Source organism: Orbicella faveolata, unplaced genomic scaffold (assembly GCF_042242905.1).
Source record: "Orbicella faveolata isolate gen_17 unplaced genomic scaffold, um_ofav_v1 contig_48, whole genome shotgun sequence".
Classification (NCBI taxonomy): domain Eukaryota; kingdom Metazoa; phylum Cnidaria; class Anthozoa; order Scleractinia; family Merulinidae; genus Orbicella; species Orbicella faveolata.
The window spans coordinates 2,359,907-2,378,021 of NW_028301578.1; the positions used below are offsets into that span (position 1 = coordinate 2,359,907).

Genomic DNA, 18,115 nt, shown 5'->3' on the forward strand with positions numbered 1-18,115 from the left:
TCAATTGAGTGGACAGTAATCCGGGATTGCATCGGATTGGATTGGTTTTGCTTTACTGTGCTCTTTGATTGGGCTAGAAAACTCGCGCTACCCAATCAGCCAATCAGATGCAAAACTAATTATAAAACCAATCGCGTCTTGGTCACTTGCGTTTTCCCGTGCTTCAGGTCGGTTACACGCGTTTTCTTCGTGTTCTCATTGGTTCCCTCTGATAGTTTTCTTTGTTCTGATTGGCCGTTATGATTACTTAAGGTTTGGTTTTACGACAATCAATCAAAAAGCGCTCTAATGTTCTTAATAGACCTCTGAAGATGTTTCTCTGAAATTTAACTGCTTTGATTACCAAGACGTTGATTAACAAGACATTACCATAAAGCAATTATTCATTGAACACAAACTAAAAATACAGTCTAATAACTCGTTATGTAAACTATCAAAATCTACTAAGGAAAAAATCGTTAAAAAGAAAAAAATCGTCATACTTTAACTGCTTAACCTACACTATAACTGAGCTAACTAAAAATAGATATACAGTCGAACCTCGATCATCCGTACCTCGATTATCCGGACTTTTTCTCTAGTGGCAATTTTGTCATGAATATATATTAGTCACGATCAAGATCCGTAGCAATATTCCTTTTAAAACTATAGCATTGAAAAGTGCAGTCAAAAGCGAGTTTGTTTTGTTTTTAAAGAGCAAAAGCAGCGCTCGCACGCGTAGTAACTAATGAAGAACACTCGAATGAGTTCTGATTGGCTCAGAGTTGAGTGGTTCATGATGTACAGTACACCATATTATTTTCCAAACGATTTGTAAAAGTGTTGTGTCATGATTAAATATTGCTTTATTTCAACAGTTTTTTTCTTCATTAATATTCATATTTTCGATTATCCGGACCTTCGATTATCCGGACTATTTCGTCTAATCCCAACGAGTCCGGATAATCGAGGTTCGACTATATAGGTCTTTACAGTGAGGACACTCGAACCGTGAACAATTGACTTTGTTTGCACATTTTTTTTTTCTGATTATCAATTGAGACTTGTTCATCCAGACTAAAGGATTTGGGTTACTAGCGCCTAAGAAACACTCATCCTTTTTTGTGTGTAGAGTGGTCCGGCATTGGATAATCATTAAAAAATGTTCAAAAAAGTCAGCTGTTCATGGTTTGAGTGTACTCGCTGTAAACTAGATTTAAAATCGGCTGAAGTGCCCGCATTTTTGAAGTCTGTAGGCAGCGGATGTAAAAGACCTATGCCCTAAAGTTTTCTCCAGTCTGGCACTGGCTAAGCACTTTTACGAATTCGGTGTTTCATAGCCACTTTGATATTTTTAACGAGCTAGGGGCAAAATATCTAAACTGCGAGGGCATACCAACTGTACGCGAAGGAGCGGAAAAAGTAAGCAGAACACTGAATTACTGATCTGCGTTGAAACCCATTGGGCTGCAAGACTTCATAGTACTTAGCGACGGTGACATTTGAGCACTCTTATAAACCGAAAGGGGCATTCTATTCCGTTGGTTGGGTAAAATCATTACATAAAGCAGTTGCGACATGCTGGCCCTCCGAAGGCGTCTGTGACTATGAATACGTTTTTGTTAGGTTAACCTTGAGTATTATCAAGTAACTGTAAAAGAATACATACTTTCCAAAGTGCTTTAAGCTGTGAAGCAAGTCTTGAAAAGTCCTATGGACACCTAAGTCAGCAGTAGAAACAATCTATAGAGCAAGCCGGAAGTGATCTCACAACTGCGCAAGAGCAGGAATTTGAGACTATCACTTGGGATCCATTCTCGTCCCCAGAGGCCGCGCTCCTCTTGGTCAGCACCAAGAATCACGACCTCTGGCCAGTTCTAACACCGGAAGTCCGCGATTCACGGACTTGCTGTCAATCTGCGCATGCTCAGAGTCAGGTCTGACAAATCTGATTGGTTCCGGTCTTATTCTATTGTGTTGCAAAGCCAATCAGAACCGTAATCTCACTGGACCTGTCCAGAGGTCGTGGATTTTGGGCTGACCAAAAGGAGCGAGGCCTCTTGGGACGAGAATGCTTGGGATCGAGATTGAAGAACTCCTTCAAATAATTGTTCGCATCATCTGGGTGCGCGTGTCCCCGTCCGTACAAACGCTTAGAGAGTTTGCTGCGTTCGATTTAATCAGACGTGCTTGCATCGTGTAATTTATTCTAATTGGAAAGATAGCCAGACAGTAACGTAACTAATCAACATCGCTTATCTGAGCATTCAACTGCAATTATTTCCGTTAATTCTCAGAAAAGGAAACAATCGTTATTCTATAATTTATTTTACTAACGTCTCTAAGAATCATTTATTCATTTTCGATGCCTCATTGGTTAGTTTCAAAACGTTTAAATAATAATCTATTTGGATTACCAACTGTCTTAGAGCTGCTTTCGTTTGAAACCTTTGGGAGTGGAAAGCAATTCAAGGCATGTGCTTTGATATTTCTTTGCTATTTCTTGTGATTGATTATAATAATAATGTTACTTTAATGTTATTTAACCATTGAGCTCACATCACCAAAAGTGTTATTCAGTGAGGCTCTGCAAGATAATATTAAGTTCAAAATACTTAAAAAAAATTAAAAGTTAAAAAGTACAATATTAAAATGTTCAATAAAATTACAGGATAAAAATGGGTTAAGAAACTACAGTCTTCAAGGCTTGCCTTAAAAAGTAAAAGTGACCTCATTTCACGAGTTGATTTCTCAATACTGTTCCATTCTGCTAGTCCTTGATATAAAAGGCGTTGTTTTCCATAACTGCGTCTAAATCGCGGTAAGCAAAACTGGATTTGCCACATTATTATAATAGATGTCACTAATTCGATTTGTATTGAACTTAAAATCTATGATGCCATTTACATATTTAAAACGAAGACACAGTGGTGAGGGTCATTTAGGTCATTTACGTAAAGCAGTGAGAAGCAAAACAAATTGCAATCTCCATTTCTTGTTCACATGCATCTTCCCGTGCTTGGCGTTGGAAAACGTGTACGTATTAACGTTGAACTCTGATTGCTCCATTCTCTGTTTTGGTCTTTTGTGATTCGTTGGTTATTCTCTTGGCAGACCTCTCAAGATGCAGGTCAAATGTGATTTATTTCATATATCCTCTGTGATCAAACTCTTTTACAGGGAACAAAGAGCCCACTAAAATTTATCTCGCTTCCACCGTGTAGCTTCGTGGCTCAGCTGGCAGTACCGATACTGATCAATTCAACACTTATGAACCCCAGGTCAAATGTGATTTATTTTGTATATTCTTTGCAATTGTTGTTTTTAACAGAAATTCTTGAAGAGAAGTTAGAGCCACCTTAAAATTTAACTTGTAAGAGACTTCGGCGTATTATCAAGTGTCTCTGGGCCATTTCAGTATTAAATTCAGGGGTAACATTGAGAAGTCTTGTACGTAGTCAGATTCCACTGAGTTTCTCTCATTAACTGATATATTTATATCTTGAAGCAAAGTTAGTAAACCACGCTACCTTACCGGGATTGCATCGGATTGGATTGGTTTTGTTTTACTGTGCTCTTTGATTGGGCTAGAAAACTCGCGCTACCCAATAAGCCAATCAGATGCAAAACTAATTATAAAACCAATTGCGTGTTGGTCACTTGCGTTTTCCCGCGCTCCAGGTCGGTTACACGCGTTTTCTTTGTGTTCTCATTGGTTCCCTCTGATAATTTCCTTTGTTCTCATTGGCCGTTATGATTACGTAAGGTTTGGTTTTACGACGATCAATCAAAAAGCGCTCTACCGCTCTTAGTAGATCTCTGAAGATGTTTCTCTGAAATTTAACTGCTTTGATTACCAAGACGTTGATTAACAAGACATTACCATCAAGCAATTATTCATTGAGCACAAACTAAAAATACAGTCTAATAACTCGTTATGTAAACTATCAAAATCTACTAAGTAAGAAATCGTTAAAAAGAAAAAAATCGTCATACTTTAACTGCTTAACCTACACTATAACTGAGCTAACTAAAAATAGATATACAGTCGAACCTCGATCATCCGTACCTCGATTATCCCGATTTCTCGATTATCCGGACTTTTTCTCTAATGCCAATTTTGTCATGAATCTTTATTAGTCACGATCAAGATCCGTAACAATATTATTTTTATTCTTTTTTTTATAGCATTGAAAAGTGCAGTCACACATCGTAACTAATGAAGAACACTCGAATGAGCTCTGATTGGCTCAGAGTTGAGTGCTTCAAGATGTACAGTACACCGTATTGTTTTCCAAAGGACACTCGAACCGTGAACACTTGACTTTTTTTGCACTTTTTTTTTTTTTTTTTTTTGATTATCCAGTAAGACTTCTTCATCCAGACTAAAGGATTTGGGTTACTAGCGCCTAAGAAACACTCATCCTCTTTTTTGTGTGTAGAGTGGTAATTGGATAATCATTAAAAAAAAAAATGTACGAAAACGTCAGCTGTTCATGGTTTGAGTGTCCTCGCTGTAAACTAGATTTAAAATTGGCTAAAGTGCCCGCACTTCTTAGACTCAAAGGCATTTCATTCCAAAGTCTATTTGCAGCGGCTGTAAAAGACCTGTCCCCTAAAGTTTTCTCCAGTCTGGCACTCGGTTGTTTAAGAAATTTACCAACGTTTGATGGCAGACTGTATCTACACATTTCCTTAAAACTTATCAACTTACTTAAATACGCGGCTCCGCGCCATGACTTGCCTTAAATGTAACAATAAGTACTTTGAAACTGACCTATACGCTGAACACATTTTGAATAAAATACAAGCTAGTGATTTCCGTCATGGAAACTGTTATTTATCTTTATGTGAGTGCATTGACTTCATTCGTTTCTGCCATGACTTCTTTGCGGCATTAAACTGCGTAGATTGCTACATAACAATGCAACAACAGGCAGTAGAAGTATTAGGGCGTGGCTGAGGGCGTAGAGGAGGTTGTGCTCTGGGGCGAGATGGTGGAGGTAGTGCTCTGGTGGGATTTGGTGCTCTTCCTGGTAGACCACGTGCCAGCCTTTGCAGACGACTCCCAAATGACCTCAAGGGTGAAATGTAGTTGTCTTCCATCCAGCGCCTCTGATAAAACATTATTTTGGCAACTCTCTTGCTTTCTCCTCCAATCAGAACGTTGTCTGACACAGCCAACATGTGAGTAACTGCGCTCAACTCAAAGAATTGGTTAGTGCGTCCTCCACAGTCTTCGCTCGGGAAGAATACTTTGCCAATCAGCTCATCTGGGCTTAAAAGTAGGATCAATACCAACAAGGCGTCAATTTCTGCGTCGCTTAGTGAATGGTACCTCTGATAGTCTCTCAGTCTGCGGAGATTGGGATTGTCGAGCTGAATAACTGTTGCCACACAGTTGAGGTAGTACATCAGTTTGGCTTTTGGGTTCTCTGGTACTGTAACGCTACGCGACGTGTCTTTTATTCCAACTCTTTCCCCAATAAGGGCTGCCATGTTGTGGGCTTCGGTTTGTCTACAAGATTAGAGAGCTTGCATTTCAATTTTAAACAACATAGTCTCCACTTTATAACGAAAATCAAAGAAACAACAGGGCTAGGCATTTAAGCTGTAGATAGCAAAGCAGTTGGAAGATAATTCATGAAAAATCTTGGTGAAAGAGTCATAGCGCTTATTTCGCCTTCATCTAAATTTCAGCCTCCAAACTGAATAACTGAGATACGTAAAACTACCGACCTTTAAGGTTGCGTTATTAATAATCTACAAGAGAAAGGGGGACCATTATTTTCTCTCGTGATAATAATAATAACTTTACTTAAGTCTCAAATCATTCTAGCCGAGCGCGAGTGCTCTACTAATTGGGGAGACTGTAAATCAAATAAATGAAATCAAGCAAATAAATCAAATCAAATGTTGTTTTTGAGGGGAGGGGAAAACCGGAGTTCCCGGAGAAAAACCTCTCGGGGCAGAGTAGAGAACCAACAAACTCAGCCCACTTATGACGTCGAGTGCGGGAATCGAACCCGGGACACATTGGTGGAAGGCGAGCGCTCTCTCCATTGCACCAACCCTGCTCCCCATTAATCTATTAATGACCACATTTGTTCCGTGTTCTCGTATTCATAGTAGGGTAACAAGATCGTTTAATCCTCTCCACATCCCTCGATGCCGTTTGTCCTCTGGGCAACGTGCATTTACGTACCGAGGACGCAAGTTGTGCAATAATCTTTCGAATGTCTCGCAAATAGCTGAGAATGTGAGCGTTTTTAGACGCCGCTTACTGAATGCCACTCTAAGTGGAAAAATTACGCCTGGGTGAATTCTTTTAACCCCTCTTTTCCCTTTTTTTAATTGATGTATTATTTTTTATATTACTGTACTTTTTTTGCTCTAACGTATACAACAACTACATTGTGATAGCTTTTTGTATTTATATATAGAAAAAAGTCCTAAGAAAATACGCGCGCTGATTGGTCAAAAATCGTGTTTCTATAACTCGATGGAAACACAGAACTAGCACGAGCTGTTCACGTAATGATGGCGCGAGCAAAGAGAATTTACGTTTTGATGATCAAAGTAAACAAGCTGTTCTCCTTTTCTTCGTCGTGGTGTTTTCTAAAAGAAATAGAAAACATGTTCTCCGTGTTTCTATCGAGTTACAGAAACACTCGTGAAAGTTTGGAAGAACTTGAAAAAGCTGTAAAAACACTCGCCTACGGCTCGTGTTCCCACAGCATTTCTCGTTCTCCCAAACTTCCACTCGTGTTTCTATAACTCCATAGAAACACGGTACATGTTTTCTATTTCTTAAATATATATTTAGGCTGTTATATCATAGACATTGTAACTGAAAAGTCCAGCTTGGGAGTTAAAATAAACGTTTGTATTGTATTGTATCTAATATACAGACTATAATATAAATTAAACCAATGACGTGCTTTACTTTGAATATAAAGGACTTCTCGAGGACTGTGAGTTTGATTTGTCGAGCCGACAATGAGCTGGGCTGGTTGTTCGACAGCCGATAAACCCTAACTTGTGATCAAAGGTAAACCGAGTTTTCATGTTTTTGAAAGTTGATATGAAAGTTCACGGGGGCGAATATCACTGTTAATTTGTCTTGGACTGGATCAAATTCCAGGCTTAGCTTAATTAATCATGGTTTTAACAATTAGACTCGTCGAAACGTCAGTCACATGCAGTCGCCAATAACGGTCCTTACTAGGCCAACCTCACCCGGACAATCACACGACACGATTAGCTGTTACTTCCGGGTTCAAACCCTTGACTGTATTAAGTAAATAGGTAAATAACTGTAAAGGATGAAGGATGGTGGACAAAGTGCTGATATCATGCATTTTATCTCAAGCCGAGCAGTTGTTTTTTCTACATTAATGTAATAACAGTTCTTTCTCGGAAAAAGGAATGATGGCGATATTTTAATGGTTTTGAGCGTATCTGGCCTCTCCTGGCAAGACAACTGTGAGTGAACGTAAAAAACGCTAGAATGATGAGGAACCTCTCCTATTGAGGTTAAACCAGGGCTGAGATCAGGCTTTCAGTAGACCCAAGAACAATTCCTGTAAAGCAAAACAATCAGCATACCTGGACAAGTTTGAATATTCATTATTACTTAGTGAATTAAAACTTCTCTCGAGTGCTACGTACTGTCACGCGACGGGTTCCTTAATTTCAGCAGGATGGTAAAACGAGCACAAGTCTAGTAAAAATATTGCTAGTGCGAAAACTTCTTGCCTTGTATTTTTGGCAAATGACTTACATAGAAATCAAAACAGATGCTCGACAAGGCAACAGAATTGAAACAGCGGTTGTAAACAACTGAAGCCAAGAAATTGAAAGAACAGATAGCAAAGAAAACCCGCCAGAAAATTTAAATTTCTGTGTTTTGTTATGCTATTTGTTTGTTTGTTTTTTTCGTTTCCGGGAAAGAACCTACGCTAACAACTTCCTGTTTGCTAGCGGCTCCTTTGCAAGTCTTTTGTTGAAACAGAACAAAAGAAAGCCTTTGTTATTCCGAACAGTAAAACTAGCAAAGCGATGCATATTCCGTTCCGACACGATGATTTGCTTATTAAAGCTGCACAGCTTTCTCCGTTAAAGACACAAAATATTTGGGTTCTAACGGTGGTTTTGGCAATAATAAAGGAGTCCCCGTCCTTGTAAGCGAATCCTTCACTGGGATGTAAACGCAACCAGTCTTGTGTCCCTTTTGATCTCTCCGGCCTCCTATTCTATTTCCTGTTTTCAGTCTTACGTGGGCTCAAAATGTCGACTTAGGAGCTGGCAGATCGCAGAGCCAGTCTCAGAATGATTTATAATGGGGTCGACGTCCAATTAAATTGAAACTAGCTTTGCCGTCATTTCATTTAGTTCGACGTATGGATTAACGTATGCATGGAAATGATCAGCCTAAGGATATGCGGTGTGACAAACGACAGTACAGCTAATTTTGACAAATTGATTTCCTATCCATGGAAGTTGCCCGTCTAAAGAGACTCAATTTGATGGGGCATAAGTTATTACCTGGATAAATGCGTTTGAAATGCGAAGATAGGGGGGGAAATGGGGTTGGGGTAGGAGGGCGGGGAGGAGCAGCTAACGTGGCCAGAAACCAAACATAGAGCACCTCGAACATTCGTTGAATAAGTTCCTCCCTCATCAAACCCAGAGCTTACAAAGATATGCCTCTGCATGACTGAACAAGAAAAGATCTTAAAACTGAGATAGCAACAGCTTAAGCAGTTTGCCGTCCTTGCCTACGATTACGTTCTTGCTGGGTAACCGTGAGTGTTATTAGGTAAATGTAAAGGCATACATACTGTCAAAAGTGCTTTAAACTGTGGAGAAAATCTTGACAAGTCCTCTGAGCAGCTCAGTCAGCGCAGGAGCTATCTGCAGGAAGTGATCGAACAACTGCGCAAGAGCAGAAGTGTAAGAATTTAAGACACTCACCAAGGATCAAGATTGCCCAAATATTTTGTTTACGTGATCTACATCGACGTTCGTAGAAACCCCTAGAAAGTTTATAGCTTGTGATTTTTGTACTACTTGGAAAGAATAATCTGACAGATAGCCAGGTACGGTGTGCCACAACGTTGACGAAGCTCATCTACACATTCAACCGTGACAATTACCATTTTTTCTCAGAAAAGGAGGAACACGTTATGCAAACTCAGTTTGCATTGATACATGTATTCAATACCCTACGGATTATGCAAATGAAGCTATAAGAGATTTTACAGGTGTTCCGACCTCTTAATCTACTCGAGACCGCGGCAGTGAAGAGTTTAGCAATTTTTGATATATGTATCATCACCGAATTACTCGGTGGCTGCTCGCCGGATTTTGTAGCAGAAGACGGAAGCAATAGCAGAGGTAGTAGTGTTAGCCAGCGGCTGAAGTCCGACCGGATGTTCAGGCAAATGTGGTACGTTGTAGTTAATGTGTCGTAGGGGTGCAACGCTAGACTTGTAAAACTTCTCGAGTCTCGTTTTCTGTTGGGTAAATGCCTGTAAGGCTTTCCTGCGTGGCGCCATCGTGCTGATAATGCCTCTCAGGCTTTTCTGCGTGGCGAAAAGGTACTGATAATTCTATTGAGGCTCACCGGCGTGGCGAATTTGTACTGATTATGCCTGTGCAGCTGACCTGTAGGGCAGAATTGTACTGATAATACTTGTGAGGCTTGCTTGCGTGGCGGATCTCGTATTGATAATGTCCGTGTGGTAAATTAATGTTTACTGTTGTGCCTATGTGGTCTACCGTTGGTAATTTTGTACTGGTAATTCCTATATGGTCTTTTAGAGGTGATTTTTAATTTCACTGATAATTCCTTGGCTACGATACCTTGCTTTCACAACCACAGCATGAAATCCAAAATTTACGGATCTTTAACTTTTGCGTAAAGAACCGTAAATATAAGGCCTCTTCTTTACGGACAAGTTCCGTGTTCCGTAAAGATGCGTAAATTCAGAGAACGCGTCAAGACTACGTAAAGGATATTAAAAGTTCTTATTATATGGCTTGTGTTTGTGGGCGATATAACGCGCGCTCTGATTGGCAAATTGTCACTGAATTGTAGGGCATTATTTAGCTCTTATTAACCGAGCAGGATGTCTGTATGGGAGAATCTTGACTGAGGTCGTGAGTAAAGACCGAACGCAGTGAGGTCTGTACATACGACTGAGGTCAAGATTCTCCCATACAGACCGACTTAGTTCGGTTAATAAGATGTTTATTACAAGGCAAAGAAGAAAACTTCAATTCGTTTAATGTAACCGGTTTGCTGACATTTTGCTTGCGAACGGCGATAGCTTAACTTAAACCTGCCGAAATTTGCTCGTCCTCTTTACTCTTTTTTTGTCATCAGGCTGTTTGCACTTCCATAAATGATTGAGAAGAAAATAACAGAAAATGGTGAACATTTTTGTGTTTTAGTTTGCTACTTTTTCAACGCAAAATGAAACCGGTCTAGATGCCGGTCTAGATGGGAAAATCTAGACCGCGGTCAATATCAATTTCAGCCAATCAAATTCGTGAATTCGGTAGTTCCCAGTCCTTGTGAGACACGGCCATATAATAATCTCCCGTAATGCCCACGGGCCGATTACGGGCTTGCAAAAACAAAGCAAAAGGTAATTAACAAACGATCGATTTTTTTTGTCTGAAAATTGTAGCGGCTGAGAATGAGTGACAAGGAGGAACACTCTGAGAGTGAATTTTATTACCCGACGAGTTAGAACTTCAGGACAACAGCGATTTGACAGAAACAAATTACGAACGAGTTGGCGAGAGAGAAAACGAAGGAAACAGTTAAGAAGAGACTGAAAGTTTCGTGAAGGAACAAAAAAGTGAAAACACAACAAAGAAAACAGTTAGCCACATGAAAACATTTCAACGCTATTTGTCATCTATAAGCAAGGGCGATGTAGAAGTCTTGGACCTACTGGCTGATGACCTTGACCATTTACTTGCAAAATTTTTCAAGGACGTCCGCAAAATTAACGGCGACGAGTACGAGCCTGACACGCTATCGGGTTTCCAGCGAAGCATTTAGAGGTTCCTTTCCGATGGGAAATCTCCATTCAATATTCTTGTTCAAAAGGAATTTGAGATGTCACGTAAAGTCCTAGCAGCCAAACGGAAAAGTTTAGTTCAGAAAGCCGGCAAGGGCAACAGGCCAAACGCCACCCGCTCGTTGACAGATAAAGAAGAAGACAAACTCTTCAAAAGTGGCCAGTTTGGTGTTTCCAGTCCCGAAGCCCTGCAGAGAGCCATGTGGTGGTTTTTGTCCCTCCATTTCGGGCTTCAGGGCCAGAGATGAAAGCCGCAAGTTGCGTTGGGGGGACGTGGAATTGCAGCAAGATCCTGTCCAAGATGGCCGCGAAATGCTTGTCTGGATAAATGAACGTGGGACGAAGACGCGAAAGGGGCAATAAAATGGTCACCAGCGGCGCGAGCGTTCCAGCCGAAGATTTACGCAACGAGCACCGAAATGTGTCCTATAAAATTTTACAAGCTTTACCGGGATCATCGACCCGAAGAATTGAATCAAGCAGATTCATTATTCTTTTCAGCTGTTAGACACGGCAGTCGTCGCGAAAACAGCGAAATATGGTACATGAAGGCACCACTAGGAAAAAATCAAATCGGAAAATTCCTTAGTGCAGCAGCAGACAACGCAGGCGTTCAAAGAATCGGAGCAAAAGTCAGCAACCATTCTGTTCGGAAAACAAGTAGGCTGCTAGACGCCAGCATGCCAGAGAATTTTGTAGCTCAGTTGAGCGACCCCCAAAACACTCAAAGTTTGCAGTCGTATAAATCAGCTAGTGAAAAACACCAACAACGACAGATGTCTTATATCCTCAGCAGAACAACGTAGGAAGCCCCTAATTTGCCAGATTTGTAGATTCATACCATTAGCCGGAAAATCAAACATCCGCAGGGCAATTGATGACCTCAGAGTCAGCACAGCAGTGCGGCTGGAAACGATGAATGAACAGGGAAGCGCGCGCACCACCGGATGTAAATTGATCACTTCCGCTGTGCCAGCTTTGACTTTTTTGCTTCATTTTTGTTTTTGTGCCATATAATAAACAACTCAATAACCTCGACCGTTCGGTCGTTACGGGAAAATCTCAAACCTCGGTCTACCGTATTGACCTCGCTATCGCTCGGTCAATATGGCGAGGCCTCAGTTTAAGATTTTCCCGTAACGACCTCACTCTCGGTTATTAAGTAGTTAGTAAAGGATGGGGATCTAGATGGATATAATTCACCACTTTCTATTTAGAGAAATACTCTAGGAACTGAAATAATTATGTCTTGTCCATCTTCAATAGAAATACCAAATGATTTTGACCTGTTTCGCTTTAATCACACACTTTACGCGTCTTTAACATTCTTTACGCATCTTTACACACTGTTCTTTACGGACCTTTAAGTTTCTTGAGGCCGATCGATCTTTGCGCGCCTTTATAGAACGTGCATGCCTAAAGGTATCAAAAACGCATCTTTTCGGTTCTTTTCGTAACGCGTTTTAGGAATCAGTGTTTTTACCCATCTTTGCAACGAAGCCGTCGTAAGAGAGGATGATCATCGTTTGTTGGTTGCATTTTCTACTGATATCACCGTCCTCAAAATTTTAAAAGCGTGAAGACGTTGTCTACCGATTGACGAGTCAATTGGAGCCGTAGACTGCGAGCAGTCTCTCTTTTCCTCGAAAGTCCGCGGCGAAGAACGCAAAACGAGTAAGCGTCCGAGCGTGACCGTGAGCGTGACGTGCGAGCAGCGATGCCCTAAGTTTTGCGTCTTCCCCGCGGATTTTCGAGGAAAAGAGAGACTGCTCGCAGTCTAGTGGAGGCGCACCGAAGTACGAATCAGCAGTTTTTCACATTGGGTACCAGGTTCTCTCGGTTTTCGCGCCTTTTCTATTCTTTAGCTTTATGTCACGCACCGCCATAACTCTGAAATGCAAAATGACTCGTTTGCCTGAGAAACGTAAAAAACGAAAAACAAAACAAAACAGAACAAAAACAACAACAATGACAACAACGGCAAAGGCTAAGGAAAATAGACTGAGACGTTTATAGGCTGATATAAAAACCTTGACTCATTTCACGCCCTGAAGGCCTGCAAACGAGTAATAAGCTATTAGTCGATTCCAAGAAATGCAATCAAAGACGGAATAGCTTGAGCACATCGATTCGATTGAATTTCGTACGACCTTCAAATGCAGAACATTTAGCTCAATTGCAATATAGCTAGTGCTTCTCAGTATAACGACTGCCTGGGTACACGCAGCAAAGCGTCTAGTTCACAATGAAATTCACCGGAAGCAAGTTGAAGATAAGGTAAGCAATTAATTTTGAGGACAAAAAAACCTACTAATTACTACCATGACTAGCCCGCGATATATTTAAATTTGAAAAGAGGAAATTAGGTAGTCTATGCTTTTAATTCGTTTATTTTTATTCGCTGCTGGTCATCAGCGACGTTTATATATAATAGTTCGTGATTCAGCGAACACGGAAAGCTACAACAGAGGGCAAAATTGAGCGTGAATAAATTAAAATCTAAATCCCATAGACTGACTTCCTGCTTAGTACCGTCCAAGAGTCTTCATTTATTTGGGATTTATATACGTCAAGGGCGAAGCTAATGGCCGTACACACCCTAAAATGGCACTATTAGTATCATGATCAGGACAAACAGAAAGCTTTTGCAACAAAATAAATAGCAAGAATTCACAGCGGTTATTTTTAGCATAAAGTTATGGCTCGCCTGGTTCCTACATATCTAAATTTTCGCCGCGGTCGATCCGTCCCTTTCTAGATAGGAACAAGGCGAATTTTTGTTGAGGTGCAAGTTTTACATTTAAATTTTCCATCAAATCCAGTCACATTGACTCAAATCCCAGTTTTAAGTGTGAAAAAGAACAAACGCCAGGTCCCATTTTTCCGCTTGGAGGTCATCTTACACAAACGTGACTTATTTCATTGCTTAGACTGTTTTAGGAATTCTGACATGCAACGTTTGTTCAGCGCCCAGGTCACTACTCCATATCACGGCTTGCCGAAACGAGCTGATGGCGTGAGTTTCAAAATGAATTAAAGAAAATTCCTCTCCAGTAACGGTGTTTCGAAATTTTAGGTGGAATATCGTCAGCAAGAATGGATCTCTGTTGTCCGTAAATGATTCCTGAGTCATGAAGTTCCCGACTTTGACGAAAACCTATAACTTAAAAGTTTAATAAACAGAAACTACAGAGTGTAAAAAACCTTTCCTTGTGTGATCTTACTCAAAATCCTAATGCTAATGCTAAAACTTATTATCGATACTAATAAGTTAGTAACTGGACCTCGGGTTGCATGTACAATTCAGGGATAATCGTGCTCGTCATTTCAAATCTGCCTCGCGCTATTCGTTCGGCCAATTTGAAATTACTTGCCTGATTACCTGACTATTTCCTGAATTGCGCTCCACTCGATCGGTACAATGACTACAACAAACAATAAACCATCTAGAGGTACTCTCCCGAATGCTTCACCCCAACAGGTACCTATTTCAGGCCAGAGGTATATAAGGAGGATAGAAATTTCATGAGTTAAGATAAGTGAAGGGACAACTGCCCTCGCTCTTAAAAGTGTCTAACGGCAGATTTGGTCAATTTGTTCAATTTGTTTAAGAAGAAAAGTATTTTAAGTCTTCGGTTATAAACCAAAACGTAACTGTATCTAGAGCGTCTGCAACTCACGTGACCATGCTTGTGTATTAAAACAAAAGAAAACGTTCGCATGGAAAAGCAGTTCAGCTCCCACAGGATTGATTTGGTTCATGTGATAACAGGTTTTTGGGCCGCTTAAGTTGTTATCCTTGTTACAACAATGCAGAGGGAAACACGCTTGCAGCGACGGAGTTTGCGGTCAGACTCCTAGAGGACTCCGGATCTGTTACGGCAAAACAATCCAACGGGAAGACAGAGAATACGCAGTTACCTGGGTCCAACAGTAGAGTTTAATCCAGTAACGTACTCAGAACGTAAAACATAACCAATACGGGATAGTGGTATCCAGCGTCCCACCACCGGGGGCGTAACCGAAGAACAATTTACAAAACACCAGTATTTATGCTAGACTCTAAACAAGTGATCTAATATTTCGTTTAGTAATCCTAAACCCCTATTGGCTGCCAATAAGCTCATTGTTGTTCTAGGCTTTTCCATCATAGGCAGTCAGACATTCTGCTCCTAAATATTAACTACTTACCACTTCAGGTAGTTCTCACTACAAGGTGTTACACGATAATACAGATAGACAGGTGGTTACCATGGTTATTGGACTTTCACTTGACTGCTAACTGTAGGCTTTTTTATGGTTATGAATATCGGCAAATTCTCCCCTCACATTCACCAACATGGCCCCACTCCCTCCTCCCATTATTGTTTAAGTACAACATTACGATGGTCGTGAAGTCGCTTTTATACGCACCATAGGTACATCAATTACAATAAACAGTAAAAGCCAAGTTTCTATATTGTAAAAAAAAAATCAGGATGAAACTATATTTATTACTACGAGGCTACCGAATAACAAGCCCCACAAACTCTATTTTAATTTGTTAAAATATCCAAATATTGGCTTCTGGAATAAATGTGAAACTTCAAAATGCAAGATACCGCCCACAATAACGCTGCTAACTTTACATAGCATGGTTGTGGCCATGCGTTTTAACGTTTGGATTGGCTTTGTCCAAGCACATGTAATTTTGCTTTGCGGGCCACCATCGTAACAATTTGACTTCTTGCGTCCCGAAACACATGATGTTTCGGTTCTTGCCGTGTTGGTGTCTCGCAAAGTCTTTTTCAAGCAGTATCAGCCTTTCGAAATTGTTTGTAATAAAGCTTTGAAATTCGAACCTCTCATAATGCACAATAACACAATAACGCAGCAATAAGGCAGCGTGGCCGAGTGGTTAGAGCGCCGGATTTGAAATCCGTAGGTCCCGGGTTCAAATCCCGTTCTGACTGCTAGCTGATGTTGGTCTCGGTACCCCTGAGTTCAACTTCTCGGCTGCGCTTGTAAATAGCCCACTGGTCTGCCTCCCGCCAGTTGGGATTCTTAACCTAGTTATGTTTATTTGAATATTTATTTATCATTGTTTGTTTATATTGGCCCTGAAAAACCCAATGGGGAGTGGCCAATTAAGGTGATTTCCCTGAAATAAAACTGCCAATAGATTTTTGTTCAAACTTTGTCCACTGAATATTTATCATATGAGAACTTTAAGGAGCAGTGAGGCATTAAAAATGTCTCATTTTAGCAATATTTAATTCTTATTACAAGAACGCATTCAAGTTATTATTAACTCTTTGTGAGCCCAGACTCGTGAAAACACGCCTCAAACTACAGTCAATACTTGTGTCGGACATGAATAAATTTTTTAAGTTTGATTTTGAGAGACAGCTAAATCCTTGTTAAAATATTGGAACCAAATTGCTTGCCAGAGCTAGCAAACTGCAAACCAGAAAAGACTACTTTGCAGTTGCTATTTTCCTTATTTATTCAATTTTCGATAATAGAAATCAGATCAGTCTTTTTTCACGCAAAGCTAATGATTAGTTGATTAAAGTGACTGGAAAAAAAATTGGGGTGCCCGAGCTCAATAGTGAGCTATAGCCATTTTTCAACTGACAGAACTCAATATCAAGGCAAATCCGCCATGTTTTCAATGCGCGCGTGCACGAACGCGCGCGAATGACACCATAAATTATGCGCAGTAAGGATGCGCAATGCAAATGTGAGGAATCACCTTAGTATACATATTACATACATACACATATTAATGCCTTTGCTAATTCTATATGACACCGTTGTGAACGCATGGAGATTACTAAATTTTAAGTTACATTTCATGTAAATTATTCTGCTAAATGCGCAGGATAACCAACATCCAATTCGTGATCAACTGAAAAAAATCACCTCGGTTCCTCAGGGATCCGATGGATATAGTCATTCCTACAATTTTCAATAAGGTAATAAGATATAACTAAACACGCGATTCAAACAAATACGTAGAATACATTCTATCAAAAGTCGCGATCCTGCCTTTTGAAGAGGAAGCTAGTTCCCCCAACAGCGTTAGAGATGAGGATGGATGAGAATATCTTGGCAGGTTTCGTGACGCCTTTTTGCTTGTGGCCATCACAAAGAGAACACTGAAAGAGAATTGACATAACGTCCTCGCAAAACAAAGCCGTGATAAATTCTTATTGAACTGAGAAAAAGGATTAAGGTACTACTATGACGAAATTTTCATACTTATTTTTTCAGCTTTTTTCCATAAAAACCTAAAATATAGGTTCAAAGAAAGGCAGACTCTCATAAATTTCTTCAGTCTTACATTTTGCCGCCTGAATATAGCCCAACGAAAAGCGGCGAAAACCTGTCCGCCATTACCGAGTTCACAACTGTTAGTAACAATAGGGACTTAAAAGGAGCTCAGTCACGGTTTGCGCATATTGAAAAGTTTAGCTTCAATTTTTCAAATTTGTCGTTTTTAATCCGTGTTAATCTTCTCCATCCTTAGCCATCCTTGTTCCTTTATGGTTTATCATTATCTCTTTGGTGTTTTTCTATCTTATTAAACTGTTATTTTCAGGTTTCCTACCATTTAAAGGTAATTTTGTATTTGGCCAAAATAACTCAAAATACCGTTACTGAGCCCCTTTAAGATTTAGGAGTGACGGCTTTTAGAACGCGGTGACCGATCAAAGACTGGAACTAGAACGCCGTTGTTAGCAAAGGAAAAATAACATTACATTTTGCAACGCGATGCACACAGCGCCGTCGCTGCTGTACGAAAAGATAAACAATTTTGAAACCCAGTGTTAAGGGCGATTTATTAACATGTATTATTTTTTTTTCAAAGTTTGGTATTTTTTCGTTTTCAAGTCTCAACACAGGTCGCTTGTCACGAATCATAACCGACAAAAAACATAAAGTGCAAGAAATCTCACAATTTTTAATCGCTGTTGCAAGACAAGTGTGCTACGGTGAAACATGAGCAGGCTTTTTTTCTCAGCTAATACACAGGTCAAATTTCGGAAATGATGTGC

General features: G+C 40.2%; 1 protein-coding gene and 1 pseudogene across 2 annotated transcripts; one reads left to right on the top strand and one right to left on the bottom strand.

Annotated features, from left to right (window-relative positions):
• Positions 1-3,253: 3,253 nt before the first annotated feature.
• LOC110051122 (uncharacterized) lies at positions 3,254-9,140 on the bottom strand. 2 transcript variants are annotated; one of them, XM_089281249.1, is made up of 2 exons: positions 8,956-9,140; positions 3,254-5,497 (listed from the first exon to the last, which is right to left on the bottom strand). In XM_089281249.1, the coding sequence occupies exon 2, from the start codon at positions 5,476-5,478 to the stop codon at positions 4,894-4,896; it is 585 nt and encodes a 194-aa protein (XP_089137375.1). In that variant the 5' UTR covers positions 5,479-5,497; positions 8,956-9,140; the 3' UTR covers positions 3,254-4,893. The 2 variants fall into 2 exon arrangements, with proteins under 2 accessions (XP_089137375.1, XP_089137374.1); XM_089281248.1 differs by lacking the exon at positions 8,956-9,140 and adding an exon at positions 8,823-8,945.
• An 819-nt stretch (positions 9,141-9,959) lies between these two features.
• On the top strand, positions 9,960-12,351 carry LOC149095945 (uncharacterized protein KIAA1958-like; annotated as a pseudogene).
• Positions 12,352-18,115: the final 5,764 nt, after the last annotated feature.